Source organism: Pygoscelis adeliae, unplaced genomic scaffold (genome assembly GCF_000699105.1).
Source record: "Pygoscelis adeliae isolate BGI_AS28 unplaced genomic scaffold, ASM69910v1 Scaffold9, whole genome shotgun sequence".
Classification (NCBI taxonomy): domain Eukaryota; kingdom Metazoa; phylum Chordata; class Aves; order Sphenisciformes; family Spheniscidae; genus Pygoscelis; species Pygoscelis adeliae.
Genome location: NW_008825557.1, coordinates 700,398 through 723,449, shown reverse-complemented (window position 1 = coordinate 723,449; position 23,052 = coordinate 700,398). Strand labels below are relative to the sequence as shown.

Here is a 23,052-nt window from a genome sequence, read left to right as displayed (position 1 = left end):
TTGAGATAAAGACAGGGAGATCACTTGCCAGTTACTGTCATGGGCAACACAGACTCGACTTGTGGAAGATTAATTTCATTTATTACCAATAAAAATAGGGTAGGATGGTGAGAAACAAAGACTAAAACACCTTCCCCCTCCTCTCCTTTTTCCCAGGCTTAACTTCACTTCTTCATTCCCAACATCTCTACCTCCCCTCTTCTTCCCTCGAGCAGCGCAGGGGGGGATGGGGAACGGGGTGTTGCGGTCAGTCCATAACAGCTCCTCTTCTCTCCTGCTCCTTCCTTCTCACACTTTTTTCCTGCTCCAGGTACAGCCTTCCATGGGCTGCAGTCCTTTGGGATAACCCTGCTCAAGTGCGAGTCCTCCACAGATTGCAGGTAGATCAATCTGCTCATCCGAAGTCTCCTCCCCGGGCTGCAGGGGAATCTCTGCTCTGGCGCCTGGAGCACCTCCTCCCCTCTGGCTTCTCTGACCTTGGTATCACAGGGCTGTTTCTCACACTTTTTTCCCCTCACTCCTCACTGCCATGCAGTGTTTTGCCCTTTCTCAAATATGTTTTCCCAGAGGCGCTGCCATCGTGGCCGAGGGGCTCAGCCGTGCCCTGCGTTGGGTCGGTTGGAGCCGGCTGGAACCGGCTGTGTCCGGCACAGGGCAGCCCCGGCCCCTCCTCACAGAGGCCGCCCGCCCTGCAGGCCCCCTGTTACCAACACCTGGGCACCTGCACCCAGCACAGCTTGCTTTCCCATTTTCAATCCTTTTTCATGCTTGGCAGCCCCAAATCCTTCTCCTTAAGCCCCCAGCAACCTAACACCACCCATTCACTACTATCTGGGAATCTATCTCCAACCTTTGAAGAGCTCCCTCTGGAGTCTTTCTTTGGATTAATACTTTTTAAATATTAAGTATTATTTAAGTATTAACTGTAGCTAAATCACACGACAGTTCCGTAAGTATTCAGCTCTAGGGGCAGAATAATTTTTATTACTATTACTTCTAAGCTAGCAGTATACCTTGATTTGCTATACACGCAAACACACACACACTTAATTTAGTATTTTATGAATGTTTGCATTTCTAATTAGATGCCAGAACACCTTTCTGTTTCCAGTCTAAATGCATTGAGTTCCTGCAGATACTTTCACTTACCATTATTCCTCATTTACATCTAGGAATATCTGTTGTGTTGTAACATTCATAATGTAAAATAATTGGAATTTGTAATTCTCCACTTTTATTGGGCTACAGTATTATCAAAACCCAATTATTTTCTGACATCCAACTTTTCCACAACTTTCTCTAACAACTACCATTTGCTTTTTCAAATCAAAACAGTATTTCATCTTACAGATTTGCAATTTATTGTTTAGCAAAATAACTTTAGTGTATCCATGACTATGTAGAATATGATAATATTCATTTTAATTTAGTCTCAAGAGGAAAAAAATAAACGTGCACTATTTTTTGCTATGAAAACAGATGCACCATTACCGGTTCAGTTCCCAACTTAATGACTACATCTATTTTTAACTGTTAACATTTAAATTAGATTATCCCATATTCTTCAGACTTGTTTTTTGTTTACATTTCAGAGTTATTTTGGGGAACACTACTGCCTTCTCAACATCAAGTTATAATGTAGAGCAGAAAGGTTTTCTAGGACCAAGCCTTGTCACCTGCTATAATAAATACCAATGAGAATATATTTCGACAGCTACCTGCATGGGAAACACAGAACTGCTCTCCAGCAGACACCAGGGCACTGAGCCCTAGTGCTGCAGACACTGTTTCTTCTGTTGACATGGTCAACAGTATGTAAAAATGCTGTTGAATTCCCAAAAGCTATTCATTAGCTTGTGAACCCAGTTAATCTAATATATTCTTGAAAAATCCTACGTTGCTCTACATAACTAATGACTGCTGACTGGACCGGTGGCTGCCTTTAGTACAGCTGACACTTCGTGTACGATAGGCCAGAGCGCAGCACGCGCATGTCTTGACTTTTCTGTGGGCAAGCGTTAGACCACACTTTAGCTACAAGTGAGAGCACAAATTTCCTGTCAGTAGCGTCTTTCATACCAGTATATCTGTTTATCTAGAAGAACACTACATGCACCGATGGAAGTAATTAAGCAGGCCCACGATACAGATTATATCAGTATAGTTCAGTTGAACATACTGAAGCTAGATTTGCACAGACCTCCCAGACGTTCCTCCAACTCATACATTCTGAGCTGATTCAAACAAAGGCTGAAGATTGCTCAGTCTTCAACGAGTGAAGCTATTAGTTGAACCTTAGTTGGACTTGGAACTTTTTTTGGGTGTGCCACCACGTTTGCACAGCTTTCAGCTATTTCATTTATCTTTCAAGCTACCTAACTGTAAGCAAACCTCATTCTGGAAGCCATGGTACTGCAGGTATAGCACTGTGCTCTCACAAAGGCATTTACTGCCTTATCTTGAGTGTATCACCTTCAGACTGCTGCTCACAGTTTTTGAGGGAGTAAGATCACACAGATCTGTTTGCAAAAGGTTTTGCAGACAAGCCACTAACTCTTGGTTCTGATTTAATGCTCACTTCTTAAATTTCTGTATTTAGAAGCCAAATTGATGGCTATTGATGTTATTCAAGAAACTTGCATGTATAATTAAGACCATAAAAATCAACAGTCGCCATCGTAATCTATTTGGTTTTGTTCTATTAGAAATACATTTAGAAGGGAAAAAACCCCCAACTTTAAAATGCACAGTAGATTTATAATAAGCAGAAAATACTTCGATTAATTCTGAGTCAAATAAGAAATTCTACTGCTTAAAAAATTCAACAGGGATCTCACCTAGCTGTGTACTTACTGAGCACCTAGTGAAATGGTAGAATCTTCTAGCAAAACTAGCACAATCAGTAAGTGCTCACTCACAGAGAGAAAAAAAGATTCAGTTTTTGCACAGCTTCTACGAGTAACAAATACGCTGGCACCGCATTTATAGCATAGCATAACACTTATTGTCAAAATCTCAAGGAAGAATTGCACGTAGTTACACAGCAATCCTTTCCTACAAGGACAGGAGCAGGGCTTTTGTACTTTTTTTTTTGTACAGGTCCTTTTCCCTGTTTTGTACTGATAGTATTAGCTTGATAAATACCTTCTTCATTTGCTGTCTCCAGCAGTCTGCCTAAACCGACTCTGATATCCCCTACCTCTCTGTTGTTCTGTTTCCTTGATGTTAGCTGAGAAACATGGTCGAAGGATCACCTGAACTTGTTCACTTGTTTCTGGTTGATTTTTAACAAACATAGTAAGAACAGTTCTGTTTGGAGGAGATTTTAAATCTTTTGAATATAACACATACCAGTTCCTTTGCTTATGTATGGAGGCTTGAAGAACTTCACAACGCCATACAAATTCACTATAGTTCCATCCTTAAGACAATTCAGAGGAGTGTACACATATTTTGGTGTAACAGACTGGAAAAGCATGATAAAATTAGGGAACAGAAGAAAAAATTATTCAAACATTCACCCAGAATTTTGACTTCTAACACCATCCACCCTCAGATATGCTTTATTTCATCTTAAAAAAAAAAGGTTATCTATTTCTTTCTATCTTACTCACTTTAGACTCTAAAGATAAATATATATATATATATATTCACAGGCAATAAAGCACACAAGACTTATTTCCATTTCTTTTTGTGATTGCATCTTCCTTACAACAAACTAACCAGTCAGTTCAAGTAAGCTTCAATACATGAAATAAGCGATTAAAAGTCATTATAATAAAGAATGATGGAAAGTAATTTTTCACTGATTGATTTTAACATGCCCATCCAAAGGGCTTTTTAAAGCACATACATAAATAATTTTGTAATTCTTATTGGCAGTGTCACTGCAAAGAATCACCGTCTTGCGGGGGGGGTTTACCTCTCACAGCCGTTGTGTAAGCCTTCCTATTAAAATAGCACACTTCTTGGAGGATTAAAGAAATTAAGGACTACCTTCTACTATTTAAGGACTACTCTCCTCTCATTTTAAGGTTACATTATATGCTGATTAGTCTCTCTCAAAGAATACAAGTTCTGCTAAATTGACTGAAAACTGTGGTTTTCAATTACTATATCAGGGGAAAAAACTGAAACTCTTCATAAAATTAACACAAGTCAAGCTGTATCATCTTCAGTACTAAATCTTTTACCTTATGATAAAGAACAATAAAATTTCAGACACCAATTTCTATGCCTTTAATATACTATTTCACGTAGAATTTTAATTTAGACACATAAAGGCTTGTTCCAAATGGTAATCAAAAGAAATGTTAAGACTAGTACATGAAGTCTGATTTTAAATCAAAGGAATTTTCATATTTCCATTTTTTTAAAGTACAAGCATACCATCTTCTTTAGAACTGGAGTTAACTTTCCAGTTCATATTTCCTAAACCAACATGCAGCCTGTTTTGAGATCGAGGTGGGAACTATACTGCAAGTATAGAAAAAGTACTACTTTTTCATATTTTATTCTGTTTTCCAGGCATATTATTTGAAAAATCAAAAGCTAAACAAATGACTGTTGGGATAAGAGTGTGGAATTAAAATAAATTAAAATTTAAAAAAAAGGAAAGAAAAAGTATTCCACACAGTCTTTCTTACAAGCAGTTAGTCTCATGTGGTTTAAAAACATCCTAAATATAAACTCACCACAGATGCAGTTTCTGAAGCAGCAGTTGCTCTTGGTATAGTATAAATCTGAGGAGAAAAATATAGCAAACTCTCCGATTACAGAAGTGAAGGCATTGCAAATATAACAAGATTTGATAACGCTAAAGCAAATATAACACTGTAAGCAAATACAAAACAGCACTATAGACACTTTTGCTATGTGAATCACTTCTGAAACTAGTTAAATTTTATCCTGCAGAAAAAAAGAAAATAATATTTACTCCAATTAAACTGAGACAAAAACTACTTTAAATAACACATACATTTTCTAAAGTAGAAATGCACTTGGTTGAATATGTCAGGTCACACTAGTAGAGTCAGCATTTGAAAGTCAGAGGCCACAAATTTAAAACTGTACTTTCTAACAGTGACTTGCTTAGCAGAGAACTTAAATGGGTTTAGGTTTTGTACACGTCAATGCTTAGAGCAGGTCTACTCTCAGTGACTCGTTACTCTCCTTCAGGGGAAAAAAAAAATAAAAAAAAATCATCAAGGAAAATTCACCAGAATAGGATAAATTCTCTTTAAAGGTAGTTCCTAAGCTTCTAGAGCCATGCTTGTAAGCCAGACTTATCTTCAGTGTAAGGTTTTTTAAAGAACTAATCATGGTGATTTGACATAACGCCAACACACACCCACCCTATAATGAGAAACACAGGGCTCTGCTGCCATCCTGATGCAACACCACAGTCCGTCTGCCAGACACAGGGTCCCATTGTCACAGCTGCACATCCCCTCAGCAGTCCAGACTCCCGCTAGGGATCTGGTTTTGCTCTCCACCCTCAACTGCATTCTTGAAGCTAGTTTTACTTCCATTTATTTATTTTAAATGGTCAGGTGAACAGTTATAATTGAGAAAGTGAAGCACACAAAAAATTCAGATTATTTGTATTAATTTTAAGCATTCAATGAGTGTGTCAGTAAATTGTCACAAGCTCCACTGTGTGGTCAGTGATGAGATAGACACCTCCTCAGCACAACCTACACATTGAGTGAGCTGCACATCTTCCTTGGGGTTAGACAGCATGTCACGAGGTCCTGCCAATACTCAACTGTTTGCCTCAAATTTAGTGCCTAAAATTTAGGTACATTTAGTTCTGACACATTCGCCCAGACTCAGGGCACGGTTTTGCTATCTATTATCTTCAATGAAATATACTTTTTCTACCTACATACCATTGTTATTAACAGATGTCATGAAACAGTCCACACTATAATTTTAATTCATTTTGTTTCTCATTGAGCTGCGTGCCAAGCTTTAATTATCTATAGAGGTCAATTCTGGCAAAAAATATCTTTCTGAAATAAAAAAAAAATATATATATTTTCTTAAATTTAAAGTTATTGTCAGACAACAATTATACAGACAAAAGTTCAAACCTTGACATTGGCACACTTTATTTTAGTAAGTCTCTTTTACATGTGATTTTGTGTTTACATTTTTATAATTATTTCTAAGTTTGTTTCAAAATCCGATGGATAGGCTCAAAGGAATCACCATATAGTGTAATGCTATATTGTTCTCCAGTGAAGGTGCTTTTTCCTTTTCACTGACTACAGAATGGAGTTTGCAGCACTGTCATGAGAGTTTAGTACAATGCTATCATCCTTCTTTTTAACAGTAGTAGACAATTACAGTGATCAAAAAAGCGCAACACTTTCTCATCAGAAGCCCATAACTGTTGGGATAACTTCTGTAAGATGTATTAGAAATATCCCACTGAAGTGTCCAACAAAGTTTTTAAAACCTTAGTTTCATTCCACACCCATTCCCTCTTCCCCACCCCAACTACAGGTTTCCAAATGTAAATTAATATCCTAAATCTTCTGTAATTTTTGTAAGTCCTATAACTTTAAAAAAACTAATGCTTAGGCTTAAAAAGGGTAGCAAATGTTTCTTGAAGAAAAGACATAGTGGCCACAACAAACATGCACTGCTGATGTATTACCACAGACAAATAAAAGCAGCAGAACACTCCCATATCTCAACAGATGGAAGCATTTAAGATGAACGGTATTGATGTGAGAATAGTACAAAAGAACAAGTATTTTCCTCAGAAAAAAGGGGTGTAATTCTTTTTTACAAAATAAGAATCTAGGAATCCATGTATTTCAAAGGCAAAGTATAGTGAGTTAAAGCAGTACAAACTCGTAGCCCAGAGAAAAGTAAAAATGATAGACCTAAGACCACTCTTGCACCCTCTACCTTGTCTGCGTTACTGCATTCTGTTATGCACAAAAATGGCTTAAACAGCTCTAGGGACCTAGCTAAAGCCAACTAAGGTCAAATTTCTGCACTCAACAAGCAGAAATTTACCTGTGAGGCATAGGATAATTTGGGTCTTGCATGGATAGGGGTATTATAAAATTGTATACGCGCACACACACAAACATGTTCTGATTGTTTCCTGATGGGCATGGTAAAATAATCTGTTGTACTTCAGATTCTAATAGATTTTATTGTTTTTTCTACTGTAAAGCAAAATGTTAATGTTGGTATTTGGAAAAATAAAAAGTAAAAAAAAGTTGGGTACCCACGTACATAAATGGCGGATCCAGCTTCTTCAGACACCTCCAGGTGGCAACCATGTCTACCATCTTCTCCCGCTGTAGGTGATTTTGCCAACTTAAATCCTGCAACTACGAAGGTGTCCTGTGGGGACAGGGTGATAAACAGATGATTACACAGGCTGTATCACGTACTCTATTTTAAGAGTACGTGATGTGAAACTTCACCCTAAAGTCTCAAGACACTCAAGAAACAAAAATCCTGAACAAATTCTGAACACTGCCTTTAAGTTTCTCTATTTAGTTCTTCTACCCACGGAATTCATTTTTCCAACTAATACCAGCAAGCGTTTTTTTTCAAATTCTGCTAAAATTTTTGCACTCTTGATGCTACTGTGACTGAGTGCTAATTTTGACGAGGGCTAGAGGGGAAGAGTCACACTGAATAAAGCAAAAGAATCATTCCCCTTTGAATATACTGAAGATTGACTCCTTTCTTGGTAAGCTTAACTAAGCTAGAAAAGGAATCACACATTGGATCAGCAGTGACAAAACACACTTTTCTCAGAGCTTATTTCTTAGTGAGTTACAGCTGCACTTTGAAGAGACTCTCTTTGCAGATATTTTCTGTTTTGGTTGGATCAACATCTTCCAATTTCTTCCTTAAGGGTCAAATAGATAAGTCAATCAACAGCTAGGTTTCTGGTAGCAAAAGAGACATTACAAACTTCTCTGGCATCACTCCTGAGATTCTGGCACAGGAAGCAATTGCATTTGCAACTGCACCTTCACTTTGGTATAAAGTTTCTCAGACACCACAAAGTGAACAAGAAAAGGATGATTTAAGGGGTAAATGACTTAAGTCCCTGCAGCAGCTCACCTTTTTAGTAGCAACCTTACAAAAAAAAAACCAAAAAAAACCCCAAAAAACAAACAAACCAAAAACCACCAAACCAAAAAAAGGGAAGAAGATAGAAAATACATTCAGGAGACAGAGATGGCAAGAAAGGTATGTGACCAAACAAAGATAATGCTGGGAACTCTGATACAATGTAAAGCTCCTTTATAGACAGCTCCTTTGGTACCAGAACTGTATAGCAGGGCTGTACCACTGTGATCCATTCCAATAAACATATTGGACTTGGAACCCTATTTCTATTCGGCCTTCTACAAAAAGCGCTTCCATAAGCTTTTACTGAATGACTTTTGTTCATGTGTTTATTTGATTACAACAAATAAAAGAGTTTTCTGATTAAAGTTGACAGTTTTAGCCAAATACTGCACTATGATGGCTCTTTTTTACTATTTCAGCAATCTGACAATGCTACTCTAAATGGTTTAAGATCCAAAACCTTAATGTTTTGTGCAAGAAAAAGAAAGGCTGCTAGCCTAAGTGACAGTGATATATTTAGTTATTAAAGGATTTGCAAAAAAAAAAAAAATACTGCAGAAAACATAAGTTTAATCAGACAGTTTAATATTCCACAAAACTACTTAGGGCATGGTGATTTTCAGGTAGTGTCATAAATGGGAATACAACGTATATTTTGACTAAAAGATAATATGTAAGTCACCTAAGTGTAACCCATACTCAAAGTTAAGTTAAAATGGGTCAAAACAATTAGACAACTCAATATTCCTTGCACCTGGAACATACCGCCCTGCTAACATACATTAAAGTTGTTTTATTCTTTCCAGATACAAACACACACAAACACAAGCTTCAGGACAGGTGTTCGCATGTGTCTTTCCTTTCAATGTTGCTGATACTACTCATGGTGTTCCTTCAACAGTGGAATCAACCTTCAGCTAAAGAGCTATGCCCTGCTATACATTATTCCCGTTTCAGCATTTTATTAGATTGCAGGCTGCACAAGATTCTGGGACTTGGTTGCTGAGTCAGGATTGGAGCTCTGTACAGCTGACTTGACTTGTTCTCCTGTGTCAGAAGGAACTTTAGAATTACACAGACTCAAGCCTTTACACAGGTGATAATAAATGGAAACGTTTTGGTGAATATTAGATCACCAGTGATTACTCTCATGTAATATGCAATGTGTAACATGACATTCAAAAAACACCTGTGAAAGGACTGTGCGATTTCAATGAGGAAAAAAGACAGCACTAATCTCAAAATCTAGTTTTACAGGTAGAAAGAATATGTATATTCTCAGATTTGTTACAAATTCACAGTCAACTTCAACAGGTTGTGACTTGCAGTTTCTAAACATGCAAAAAATTTACATAAGGTTTGCACAGTGCTTTAAAAATTAATGCTATATTAGTTTTCAAAATAGATTAGTTTCCATTTCACCTTTAACTAAGAGTAATTATTAGAAGTTCTCTTATAATTAATTGGCTTGGGAATCAAAGCCATTTGCAAAAATTGGTGGATTTTCATGTCAACAATAGAGTATTATATTGCATATATATAAAAACTATAAGATTTGACAAACATTTTTAAACAGCAAAAAGAAATCCTACTTCCCTCATTCAAAAGAAGTGAGAAATAAAGGAAAGACAATATTTTCCCTGATGGTTATTCTGTTACAGAACCAGAAGACTCTCAGGAAACAAGAACAACATGGTTATTCAAGTTTTTGGGAATAGCCTGCTTGTCCCCTCTCCCCAGGCTAATTAGCTAAAGCTGTTACAGTATGGGAAGTACAATATGGAAATCTACAAAACTGTGAAGTTTGAAATTGTAAGCAGCAAATAAAAAGTATCAGACCTTACTGAAGTAATTCTTTAATGGCTAAAACTTTGTTTTTTTAAAAATTAAATCTTTTTCATAACTGCCGAATTGCAACTCTGCTAGTTTCAGAAATCATTCTGTTCCCTCAGATTCAGATTCTTCCAAAATTAAAATCTCATTTGAGACATGTGGAAAGTACCATGAAGATTTGGTTCACTGGGGAAGACTGAACACTGGTTTTAGTGCACTCTGGCTGTCTAAGGGCTGTTACCTGTGGGTTATGGTTTCCTACTCAGCTCTTTAGTACTGATCTTCCTATCTTCTAATTGCTGCTCAGGGCCTTGTTCAAGACATGTATTTTTATCAGGACAATAAAACTGATTTGTTCTTTAAATTTAAAAATGATTCTGCAGCTTGTATATTTAGCAAATTAATTCAGGAACTTCCCATCCTGGGCTCACTGTCAAAATTCCGTGGAATCGGGAAATTTGTATAAAGACTGTCACTTCTTATTTTGTATGTATCTGACGGTTGTAAAAGATTTTTCTGCCCTAAACAGACTGAACTGATTTTGCTGTTCTTCAAGGCACGTTTCTCTCTTTAGCATGGCATATGACAAACATTAAAACAAGGCTTTGATTCACAGCAGAATCCAATGTAAAATTGAATACTCTCTGATCTGCACACGCTACCACCCAGCCCAAAGCCCCTCTGCGTTGTTCCCCCAAGCTCACATATATCAAAGGGCTGAAAGGGGCCATGCACCAATTTTGAGGTCAAATTAATAACACAATATCTAAACGGGTTCAACTGAAAGGATCTAGGTAATTTTTATTCCTTACGGCTAAATTCATTTGAAAGAATTCTATCTGTGAAATACTTCATTCACAATCACTAGGTGATATTGACTTTTGCTTCACATCACCTATGCTGGTTGGAGGAGAGATACTAGGTGTAAATAGAGGAAGATGTCCTACAGAACTTTTTTTGCTCTCACCCAGACTTTTATTTAATAGACTACACACTACAGATAATGTATACTTCCCAAGACCTACCACCATGCTATCTGTCAAAGCAAGCACCGTTTGCTGGAAAGTGTTTTTTGACTCCGTGATTTCTTCAAAAACAAAGTTTTAACCCGTTCAGTTCATGACACAAGCTCGACTATCTGCTGATGGAAGCCATATAGCAAGTGATGCCAGAAAAAAATCCTCAAAATACAAGGAATCATATTGCTAAGCAAGACTTCTGAAGTATTTTACAGATTCACTAAAAATATAGTAAGCATTTTAATATTTATTTAATATTAATTATTGTTAATATTATTTATAATTATCAATTTTTAATAAAAGAAATTATGTTATTGGAAATAAGGCAAGGTAAGAGTGACAGAGAGAAGGGTCTACAAAGATATATGCCAGCATCTTTCATTTCCATGGGAAGTTTTCACCTATACATGATCCTGCAATTTTATTTTTCTTTTTAAATGCTGCACTAGGTTACAACTATAACTTCAAATAAATGTCTTCAACTATTCACTAAACATTTCTAAAACTGCAATTTTTTTAGCCTTGCTTTTTAGAGATAAATTTCACTCTCATGTCAGTCTGTCCTACGTGTTCTGTAACTTCCAAACCTCTTTACTGCCTTCAACTAAAATTTGAAAAGTGATAAAAATCTCAAAACAGTTACATCTCTGTTCAAAAATGAGAAACACTGAACTTTTTATGTCACCTGCTGTTTGAGGATTGTCTATATGATAAAAGCAAAAATTAAACATTCAGTTCCTTCTTCTAATCTATACGTATTCATCAAACCCATATTAGTTTAGTCAAATCAACAATGTTGAAAACACAGGGAATCAAAAGTTTCCAGTGTCTGAATATTTAAAAGCATATAATTATATAAAAACTATAATATAGGTCACTATACATTATACAAATGCCTCAGCTCTAATTATAGGTGTAATTCTTGAAATTAGCAGCTTTGGTCCCATGTATCTCATGAACTGATGCATGCATCTTTGAAGCTGATATAGTTCAGGGTGTAAGCTACTATCCAGAAACAGCAAGATCACTCTCAAGGAATATAAATAGCTCTTCCCTCTTAACAAACAAACAAACAAAAAGTTAAGAACCAAGCAAAAGTCATTATTTAACATTAGGTAGAATTACATAAAAAGAATACTCATGTGTCTGAACTGAAATTAAAATGTTCCATAAATTCAGAGCAACTTGGACTGTAAGTGGTATTTTTATGTCATGCCTTAATGTCTGCTATAATTTTTACCCTTTTTCAACATACAGATCAGAGTTCAGGTGTACTAGTCCATTTGAGCTGAAAAACCCTGACAGAATTCTAACTAAGCCATTGCTATTTCCATATTTGAGAAAGCTCTTAACTTTTGTGCATAACAAATATTTCTAAGAACGTGAAAACAAAGCCCTATTTTCTTCACTACATAACTTTCCATCTTTTTGGAGAAAGACTTTTTATCAAGGCCTGTAGCGACAGGACAAGGGGCAATGGTTTTAAGCTGAAAAAGGGTAGGTTTAGATTGGACATAAGGAAGAAATTCTTTATGTTGAGGACGGTGAGACACTGGAACAAGTTGCCCAGAGAGGTGGTAGATGCCCCATACCTGGAAGTGTTCAAGGTCAGGTTAAACAGGGCTTTGGAGCAACCTGATGTAGTGAAAGATGTCCCTGCCCATGGCTAGGGGGTTGGAACTCGATGATCTTTAAAGGTCCCTTCCAGCCCAAACCACTCTATGATTTAGTGTGAATTTATATCGCAAATGAAAAAGCACTAACATGAGCTCATAACGTATTGTACATTAATTTTAATTTGATATCTGGCTAATATTGAAGTGTCAACAAACTGGCAGGCAATCTAATAAAAAAATATTAAGTTGAGGTAATTGTTTTCAGCTTCTTTTCTTTCTTCAGTTGCAACACTGTCTCACAAACCCATAGGCTGACTTGCTAATGTCCTTTACCGTGGAGCTAATCAAACCAAGCTTGCATCTCTGACGAAGCAAGACACCAGCACCGAGCCAATAAGGAAAACCGTGTTTGAATTAATTTAAAAAAAAAAAACAAAAACAAACTCTTAGTGTAACTGTCTTTTAAATCAATTTGATTCTAAAAAGCTATCTTATCAAATGGCAATAGACATTCAAATTATGAACATAAGTGGATGACTTCTCTATCATCCATATTCATAATCTTTTACTTGCTAGGTAAACAGCACTGACAAAAAGAATTGTTTTATTGCAATATTATTGTTAGAAAGAATTTACATAAGCAAATACTTTCTTTTTTTTCTAGTTCATATTTATAGATTTGAACTGACTGAATATTTCTAATTTTGGTGATAGCTATACAAAGACAAGGTAAGAAGTCAACATACATTTGTAGAAAACAATTCCTAAAATAAAATAAAAAAAATATATTTTACCCCAGGGTGTATAACTTTTGCACAGTCCTCTGCCATTTTTCCATATATTAGAATATTGATGCTGTTGATCTGTGAACACGAGTCATCCAAATCTACAGAAAAAAGCATAAGTGATTCTAATCACCGTACCTTCTCCAAAACAAAACAGCAATGGGAAGAGATTTCCAAGATAAGTTAATCTACAGAGTGTAACACTTTTAATTCCAGTTAATTTACAAACAGAAAATCCTTTCAAGTAGTTATACAACTGCTTTTATGTGCTAACTATAGGTATATCAAGCAGAATATTCTTTATAAGAGGACCATTTAAAACGTGCACACGTTGTACATCAGTGTACATTAAACAGAAATGACAAAGATTTACACAATTCAGTGTACGGTGTTAGAGAGGAAATATTATCCAGTCACATTTGATTTTTCACATTAACACAGATGGTATTGTAGAACTTTATAAACTGTAGGTATTCCAGGACATAGACATATCAATAAATAGCCTTCCAGGAGCACTGAAGCAGAAAGTACATTCTTATTTTAAAAGACTTTTCTACTTTTTACTGTTTCAGAAACAACACTAATGATTTAGATGTGCAAACTTTTTTTTTGAGGCTGTGGAGAATGTGCAGAAACTCTCGGCCCTCCTGAACAGCCACATGAAATTAGCAAGACTGAAGAAAGTTTTGCATCCCTCTTTGGGAACCCTGAAGCCAGCAGGTAAACTTCATTCCCATCAACTTCATTCACCTCTGCTAACACCAGTCACAAGCAGTATCACCAGGTAGGATCTGCAACCCTCAGCCTGCTGTTCAGTCACAGTCACAGAATTTGTAGAATCAGGAGGGCTCAGAGGAAGCAAGTGATGATTCTCTAACCAGTGTAAGGAAGGAGCTGAGAAGGAAATGCAAAGAAATGGAAAGTTCCTTGAATCCAACAGACTCCTGACTAATGACATCCTCCTCCTTCCTGGCTGGAGGGGGTGATGAGCTTTGGACTTAAAAGGGACATATTTTTTAGTATCATTTATTATATGATGAACAACTTAAGTCTTTCAGTGTGTTAATATGTCTACTAACATTCGAATACATGAGTAATCAGGTGAAAGTGCATTTTTTAACTGTTTAGATTAAAACACAATAAAATACAAATATTTTGCTGCTAATCAACATACTGACCTATATCAAATGTACACTTACATAGTATATACTATGTATATTATATGGTAACTATTAAATGTGCATTTTTCTTAGTCCTTCGTTACGATAAGCAGTTTAAAAATGCACTATTAAAGCTGTACGTATAGCTAATGCATTTCCAGGACAGTATTTTAAAAGATTCTGCAACACCAAGTCTACTGAAATATAAAGACTGTTTTGTTTCCATTAACTTACCTGGCATAAGTTTAAAATAATCTACTTTTGTAGAGAACAAACACTTTTAGAGAGCATTTTAAATATAACATTTTACTGAACACTAAAAAATCAGATACTAGTGATGTAATAGCATGATGTCAAAAAAATGTCAAGAAGTTCAACAATAAAGGTAAAATGTATACTTAAATGTAGTACCTTGAAGAACAACCTTGAAAAAGTCTGTCCCATCTCTGAGTTTCGTTAATGGGTAGGAAAGAATAACTAGTCCCTAAAATGTAAAAAGAAAAAAATATTGTGAACTAAGACTATACAACTCTAAGTTACTGAAACACTGATAACAACTGAAACATCTGTAAGCTAAAGAAAGGTAGAATTGAAGCGGTAAGTGCAAATTACCATCTGAATTCTTAAAAAAAAATTAATAAAAACTGCTAAAGACAGCATTGAAGAGCAATATTCTTGGGATACAACAAAGGAAATATGACATGTCAATAGTACTTATATGCTACTGACTAGATGATAAGCTTAGACTAAACAATGAAATAGTAGCTATGGAAGTACCTTTTACTAGTTACAATAATAGCACAAAGGTTACAGTTTTAGCACAAAACCTGAAAGGTGGCTAAAAAGGTAGGGTGACCAAAATCTTAAAAGATACAGCAATTTCTCAAAATATATTGACAAAGGATTACAACATAAATATCAAAACAAAATCACAGTCAAGAGATGAGACATATATGAAGATAAATAATCTTCTGTGAAAAATAAAAAAACTGTACAGCTGGATAACAGTATTACAAAGTTTTGAAACTGCAGTGACCTATTAATTTTTCAATAATACAAATGCGCTAAAAGATGCAAAAGTTCTATTAATTATGTAAAAATACTCTTTTATAGTGAGGTTGAAGTTACAACGAAGCAAAAATCACACACCAGCAACTTCAGTGATGTTAACATCTCTTTGGAACAAATGTGTTTTGTTAGAAAGATGATATCTCATCAGAAAAGGTTCTCCTTCAACAGTAGCAAAAACGTCAGTCAAATGTATTCTTCCAGAGTATGGCAGGTAAAGCACTGTATTCTTCTCAAGGATAGAAACACAGAAATTGGTTCCATAAAGAAAAATACAAAAATTTGAAAACAGACTATAAAGTGTTTAAGAGAACTACACAAACAGCACAGGAAATAAAATAAAAGGTTTCTTGTAAAACACAGCAGGGGCAATCTGTCTATAAATACACAAAAGCAACAGTAAGAGGATAGTTAGGTAAATCATAATGATTTTACAGTACACATATTCAGTGGGAAGCTTGACTTAAATGTTAGTAAACACTTCTTAAACCAAATTCGGATAAAATACACAGCAGTGAATTGTTACTGTAAAGGCTTTTCAGAGTAAAATTAGTCCTACAACATGTTATCTGAGGAGGAATCCAAATCAAATTCAACAATTTATTTTACTATCTTTTATAAAGAAATACCGAGGCTCCACAAATCATCCTTTTCCAACCCAAAGTATATTTTAATTTATTACACTAAAAAAATAGCCACATTGAATTAGATTTAACATGTACCATATTGCTTTATTGCTTTTGAGACAGTAGTAATGCTTCATTTCAGACCAAAATGAAGGTCAAAAATCTATGACCACATGTTTTTAACAGGTAAGTTCCCACTTTTCACAGGGAAGACTAATGAGTTTTGTAAGGACACAAGTATCAAATACTTATTTTAACAATCAGCATCTGCAAAATAGTGTTGAGATTTGTCTATGAATTCTTACAGAAAGGTTTGCCACTTGTTTTCAAAATTACTACTTTGTTTAAAATTTCAAGTATTATATATAATTGTTCTTGCCGAGATTGTTTGTCTTGAACTGTACTCACAGGTGAATAAAATACTATAGAATTTTTCTTCTAATAAAGTCTTTGCAATGAAACAGTCACCTCAGGAACACTCCATATTTACATGCATATTTTTTTCTTACTAAAGAAGTTTCAATCCGCACAAGCATGCTATTTAAAAGCGGAATACATTGATGAGATAGAGACTGCTTTCTGACCATTTTTAGTTTTTATTTTTCCTTTTACATCCCAGTATCTTTCAATGAGTTTTCAAATTCTGGGACCACATTCTTCACTATAATAGTCTGGCCCCACCACTTTCCTTTGTATCCCAAACACCTATGCTCTAGTTGTCTTCCTCAGCAGAAACACTACCCACTGCTTTCTCAACATGCCTGAAACTCTTGGGCTCCAAATTTCAAGAAAACCCACCTTAGCAAAACCTGCTCAAATTCACTCTTCCCCACAAATCCTGCACTGCTTACTGAGGCCACAGACAATCTTCTTTCAAAACCCTCCCCTTTCCATATGCCACTAGACTCACTCTCAAACTGACTATGTGCAATTCCTCTAGTGAATGTCTCCTTCCTTGCCGCAGCCTCATTCCTCAGTCTGGTCCAACAGCTGATTTGGCAGCCAATTTTCAGGTTTGGTTCAGCTTTGCCACAGCAAAATCCAGAGGATGACAAATTAATGGGAGAAGGCATCAGGTTCAGTTCATGGACATTATGACTGAGGATGTATGGACATCGCTTGTGCTGTGTTACCAGAAATTTAAATTAAAATTTGTATTGCTCAGAGGGATGCCAGAAAACAAAGAAGTTCCAGAAGAATGAAAAGACTGAGGCACACAAGCCAGACAGAAGCATCCTGGATGTTTTTTGTTGCTTTTTCCCAGAACACACTTCATAAAAATCCTCCTCTGCCCTTCCTCCTCAAAGTAGGACCTGATCCCTATTTTGGCAGGTCTAGAGTGACAGTGTGCTGTGCCACCGCTAAGATAAACTAACATCAGTACATTCTGAGGTTCGCTTCAAGCTCAGCCTGCAGAACTGGATTTTCCTAGATGTTTAATGGTGCATTAGCACCAGCTTTATCAGCTCTCCAGTTGCACTGTTTTTATGCCAAGCTGTTTTAGTCACCTACTAATCCATGTTGGCAGCAGCATGAAGTTCTCTTAACATAAGGCAGAAGTCTGAGAAAGAGATTCTATACACTTTCTCTTTCAGCAATCAGCTAGAACTCTGCATGTATGCTTTAAATCATAGACTGGTAATAATTGTTCTGCTTTTATTTTGGCAGAAACATTTTCTAATTTATAATCCGTTTTTGTCTGCTTCAACATTTCCTTTGTGAACAAGAATCCCTGTTCTTCCACATAAGGGGTGCTTGCAGACATAGCTCTTAAAAGCAGGAAAGCCTATATGCCCTGCAGGTGAACAGGGACAGAAAACTGCACCCTGAGGAATAAAAACCCTGTTTATGAGCAGCATTGGTTATTGATGTTTCCATTTGTTCCTTTACAAGACTTAAGGGAGGCTGGCTCATTCTCAATCAAATCACCTCCTATCACACTTTACTGCTGTCTGCTTCCAAAAAGGGCAGTTTTGCTCCTTTGCTTTACCTAATTGCACTACTCCTGGCACCTCTTTGACACCATAATGAACCAGTCCAGAGAGTGAGAGCAGCAGAAAACTACTCCTTCTCCATCAATATGGATAATCTTCTGCCAGTTTATTTCTCATGAATGGACACAATCACAGGGTCAGATAAGCACTAGAGCTGGAACTGGGAATATAAGCAAAAACGTTTTTTGGATACAGAAAACCATTAGGCCAGTTCAGCTCATATTTTTTAAATATTTGTGCCATTTTTTAAGGATTCAAGCCACCTAAGGTTTTCTACAGAATTAGCTTGCTTCCCTCCCCCCCCTTTCTTTTTGGTAACAGACTGAAGACAAGCCTGCGATGACGTTGATTTACTGCCACTTAAGCGGCAGGGATTATTAGAAGGATTTTCAGAACCATTCACAAAAAAGTTGAACAGGCTAAAAAAGAAAACCCTCGAGAATTGGCACTGCATTTTACAAAGCATACTTGTCTTAGGGATGAAAAAATATTTCTGCATTTCACTAGTACACTAGGATTGTACTTCCAATCTGAAATATATTTGGGACTACTGTAAAATATAAATGCACAATTGGTAATGATAAGAAAACCTAATTGTGTCTTGATGCAAGTAGTTGCTAGAGAGTCCTCTTTTCATAAAACTGGCTCTTGCATTGGTTCATACAAGAAAGGAAAACTGCTTTAGAAGTCATTGCTCTGAAATCTGATCTTTAACAGAATGGTGGTGCTTACTACTATTTTTTTTAAAAACAAAATACCGCTTAACGTCACCCAATCCCTCCATTTTCAGCACAGCCTTCTGCATATTAATGTTTTTAAATGGGTCCACAGTTTAGAAATTAAGAAAACCTCTTATAAAATTTAAGTCTGACAGTGTAAGAGGAAGGGGCAGAACTGTGAATCAATGAACTCAATAGCAACATGGAACAAAGTTCAACATAATTTTGCATTGCTTAAAGATCTGCAACAAATGCACACAAAGATACACAGCTGCAGCAAGTCATCAACTGAGCTGGAGTATGGAGGTCCCTTATAAATATACCAGGAGCTATTTCAAAGTAAGACAAAATTCTTTTATTAGTAAGTTACCTGAAAGTATTTGTTGGTACGATCAAAGCCTTCTTGCAAATTTTTCAAATCCTCCTTCTGCAAATGGCTTGGTAGCGGAATCTCGGATTTTCCTTTAATGATCTTCAGCAATTGAACAGGCATAGCTGCTTTATCTAAACAAAAATGATAAAGAGACTCCTGAAACTACTGCTTGTTCAAATTAAGAGTTACTAGAAGTTACAATTTACTCAGAACAGGAGTATTTATCTATTTCATAACAAGAAAGTTTAATTACGTAAGACTAAAAATCTTCAGAGGGATTGGCCTCATCTCTTAGTACCATGAATAGCAGGAAGAGAGAAAGTAGTATTTCCTTGGCAATAGACAGCCACCCAAATTACTTTATTTTCCAAACATTCCAAAACACTGCAAATGGCAACAAAATATTACTTTATATATGAATGCAAAGGGTAATGTAAACAATGTATTTTATGTACAGAAAGGCATATTAAAAACCAAGCAGAGACTTTGAATGACTCCTTCCCCAACATAGGTCATGGATAAACAGTCTCTATATTCAGCTGTTTCCCTATAAGACAATTTGACTGCATCAGAGTAAAATGTCTGTCATTTTAACTTATTATGAACAAAAATGCTATGTACGGATTAAAAAAATTTGATCAATGTATCAAGTAAAGAAAAAATAATAAAGAAAATAAGATAGACATCTACAAATGCTAAACACTGAATGCACTGGGAAAAAGCTAAGAAATGTATGACTTGTCTATTGTTTGTTCTCGCTGTGCTAAAATGTCAATGAAATAAATTCTTGGTGACATCACTTATAATATTGAGAATAGGGGAGAGGAAGAGTAGTCTATTATAGTGAAGCTACACATATGAGAAATATAAGAAAGTGATCTAGCAATAAGTAGTTATTGCTATATATTCTCATTACACAGTCATCTTGTTCTTCTTGGGGTATCTTTGGTTTTTTGCTGTACAATTTTTATTTAAATCGGGTATCTACAGAAAAGTCACAGCATTATCAATCTTTTGTTTTCAGTAAGTTTTAATAAACTAAGCAAAAAATGCTTTCTATTTTCTAAAAACCCAGGTGGCAGTATTATAGCCACAGTCCTAATATCAGACAGAGTTTCAGCACTTTTTATATGACGGCGAGGAACAAAAAAAAAGTATTGCCTGTACTTTTGAATGGACACAAAAACTTGGTATTCTACTAAATAAAAGCTTAAACTACATTTTAATTTCAGTTCAGAAGTGCTTTTTCAATGCTAGGCAGACTGAATTCTTACAAAATATTCACTTACAATTAAGTGGAAATGGGAAGCCATTGCGAAATGTAAAGACCACTGGATTATAAGTTATAAACATAAGTCAATGCATATAGGTGCAGACACTCAGCAATATTATAGATATTCTTTAAAAAAAAAAAACACTTATTCTTCAGAAAAATCAAAATTCCACCTTACTGTCACTCCAGTATCCAAAGATATCCAACTTCACTTATTACTTACGACTATTTCTCTAGATGTGAATGACCATCCTTTCTCCTTCCCCATTTTCCAGGAAACTCCCCAGCAATGTTATTCTTGTCTAACAGATACTATCAAGAATTCACACTCACTAATGAGAATTCTATAAAATAAAATACTTTGGTTCAAGCATCTCTTGAAGTCAGCCAAAATGACTATACTTAGGATAACTGGCTTTTGTTTTTCTCCTAGCTTCCAATTTGCATACCTCTCTCTTGTCGCTTGTCCCAGACTGCACCTTTCACTTTCTCATATACAGTAGCAGTGAAAAGTTGGCCATAATATACAATAATTTTAAATCTGCAATTCTTAGAAGACTAGTGCAATATCAGCTTTTTTTTTTTAACATTTAAGAGTTAAAAAGCAGTAATAGCAAAAGAACCTCTAGTTTCTTAAGCTACTGTATCTAGGCAACAAAGTATGCATTTAAAAGCAAAATACATTCCAGCAAGTCTGATAAATATCATATCTCAAACAGGAAAAACATTAGTGCCTGACTTCAGGGTCTTATTATAAACTGTAGCTTAGACTTTGAAAACCAGTCCTCATCTACTCTAAAATACTAAGCAGCCCCAAGAACTCAGGAGACTCAGGAGCAGGAGAATAACAAGACCATACTGCCATGCATCTTCCCTGCTTACAACGTATATTCCCCTACTTTACAACATAAGTCAACAGGCAACTTGTTTCTCTGCAAATTCCCCCCCCAGTGTGCATGAAATAAGGAGGCCTTACAACATTCAGAAGACACAGAGGCTCCAGGAGGCACTGCTACTCAAAACACCATAGATTTTGAGCAACAGACATAAATTTATTCATCAGTATTCGTTAAGCTAAGATCTTGACTACTAAGAAGAGATGACTCAAAGTTCATTACCTGGGATACGTGCAGAAAGAATTTATATAGGGACAGGTAACTGGACAAGAATTAGCTACAGTTAAAAATTACCAACCTTCACCTCAGTAATTATCTGTTTACAACGTTAACCTGTCCCAATTGCAAAGTAGAACACGTTAACTTACACCTCAAACAAACAAATGACAAATGTAAACCTAATTACTTAAGCTTTTGAGAGTCTTTTGCCTCATAAAGAATTATACTCTTCTGAAAGGAACCTAGAAGACACAAACTAGCTCAACAACTACCTGGAACGGACAGCAGGGCGGGAGCTTCAACACATCATAAACCAGAAACAAAATCTCACTCTTTTACTGGGGTAAAACTGAAGTATTATCAAATGTCAGTTACTTGATATGAAACAGTAGATACTAAATTCTTACAAGGGTTCACAAATCTCTAATTGGAATCTCAATACCCTTCTCCTTCATAACATCCGATGGCCAAGGAGCTAGAAAGACATAACAACATCCAAAAAACTCACCAGTAATGGTGTTGACCAATTTTGGTTTCAATGCTGGCTCTTTTTTTTTTTTTTTGGGGGGGGGGGGGGCACAACACATTGATCAAGGGTGAAGTGTCAACATGAACGACGCATTTTACATTGGACAAGAGTTCTACCTTCTGACTGTCTGTGCTATTGTTGTGGGTTGACCCTGGCCAGCCCATAGGCACCCACAGAGCCATTCACTCATCTCCCCACAGCGGGACAGGGGAGAGAATAGGAATAGTAAAAGCAAAAAAATTCATGGGTCAAGATAAAGACAGTTTAGTAAGTGAAGGAAAGAGGAGGGGAAAAAAATACCCCCCAGAAAACACAAAACAAGTGATGCAAAGGCAATCACTCACCACCTCCCACAAGCAGACCAGTGCCCTGACAGTCTCTGACCAACAGCTCCCTTGGAAGACCCAGTTTTTATTGTTCAGCATGACTCTACGGTATGGAATGTCCTTTTGGCCAATTCATGTCAGCTGTCCCAGCTGTGTCGCCTCTGAACTTCTTGTCCAACCTCAGCCTACTCATTGGGGGAAGCTGAGGGAGAAAGAGAGAAAGCCTTGAGCCTGCGCAAGCGCTGTTCAGCCACAGCTGAAATACTGGGGTGTTATCAACACTGGTTTAGTCACAAATCCAAAACACAGCACCACGCATGCTGCTATGAAGACGGTTAACTCCATCCCAGACAGACCTAGTATACATCTCTAAAACATATCCAATTGGATACAGTGACACCCCATGGAAAGGACCCACCTTGGAGCAGTTTGTGAAGAACTGCAGCCCATGGGAAGAACGCACACTGGAGAAGTTTGTGAAGAACCGTCTCTCGTGGGTGG

General features: G+C 36.3%; 1 protein-coding gene across 1 annotated transcript in view; it reads right to left on the bottom strand.

Annotated features, from left to right (window-relative positions):
• The window catches only part of POT1 (protection of telomeres 1), a 73,635-nt gene extending 54,207 nt beyond the window's left edge, over nucleotides 1-19,428 (bottom strand). Inside the window, exons 1-6 of the mRNA XM_009332259.1 lie at nucleotides 19,306-19,428; nucleotides 14,940-15,012; nucleotides 13,378-13,469; nucleotides 7,258-7,368; nucleotides 4,695-4,742; nucleotides 3,352-3,466 (exon numbers count right to left, since the gene is read on the bottom strand). Coding sequence (XP_009330534.1) covers nucleotides 3,352-3,466; nucleotides 4,695-4,742; nucleotides 7,258-7,368; nucleotides 13,378-13,469; nucleotides 14,940-15,012; nucleotides 19,306-19,428 — 562 coding nt within the window. The remainder of the gene's footprint in view (nucleotides 1-3,351; nucleotides 3,467-4,694; nucleotides 4,743-7,257; nucleotides 7,369-13,377; nucleotides 13,470-14,939; nucleotides 15,013-19,305) is intronic.
• Nucleotides 19,429-23,052: the final 3,624 nt, after the last annotated feature.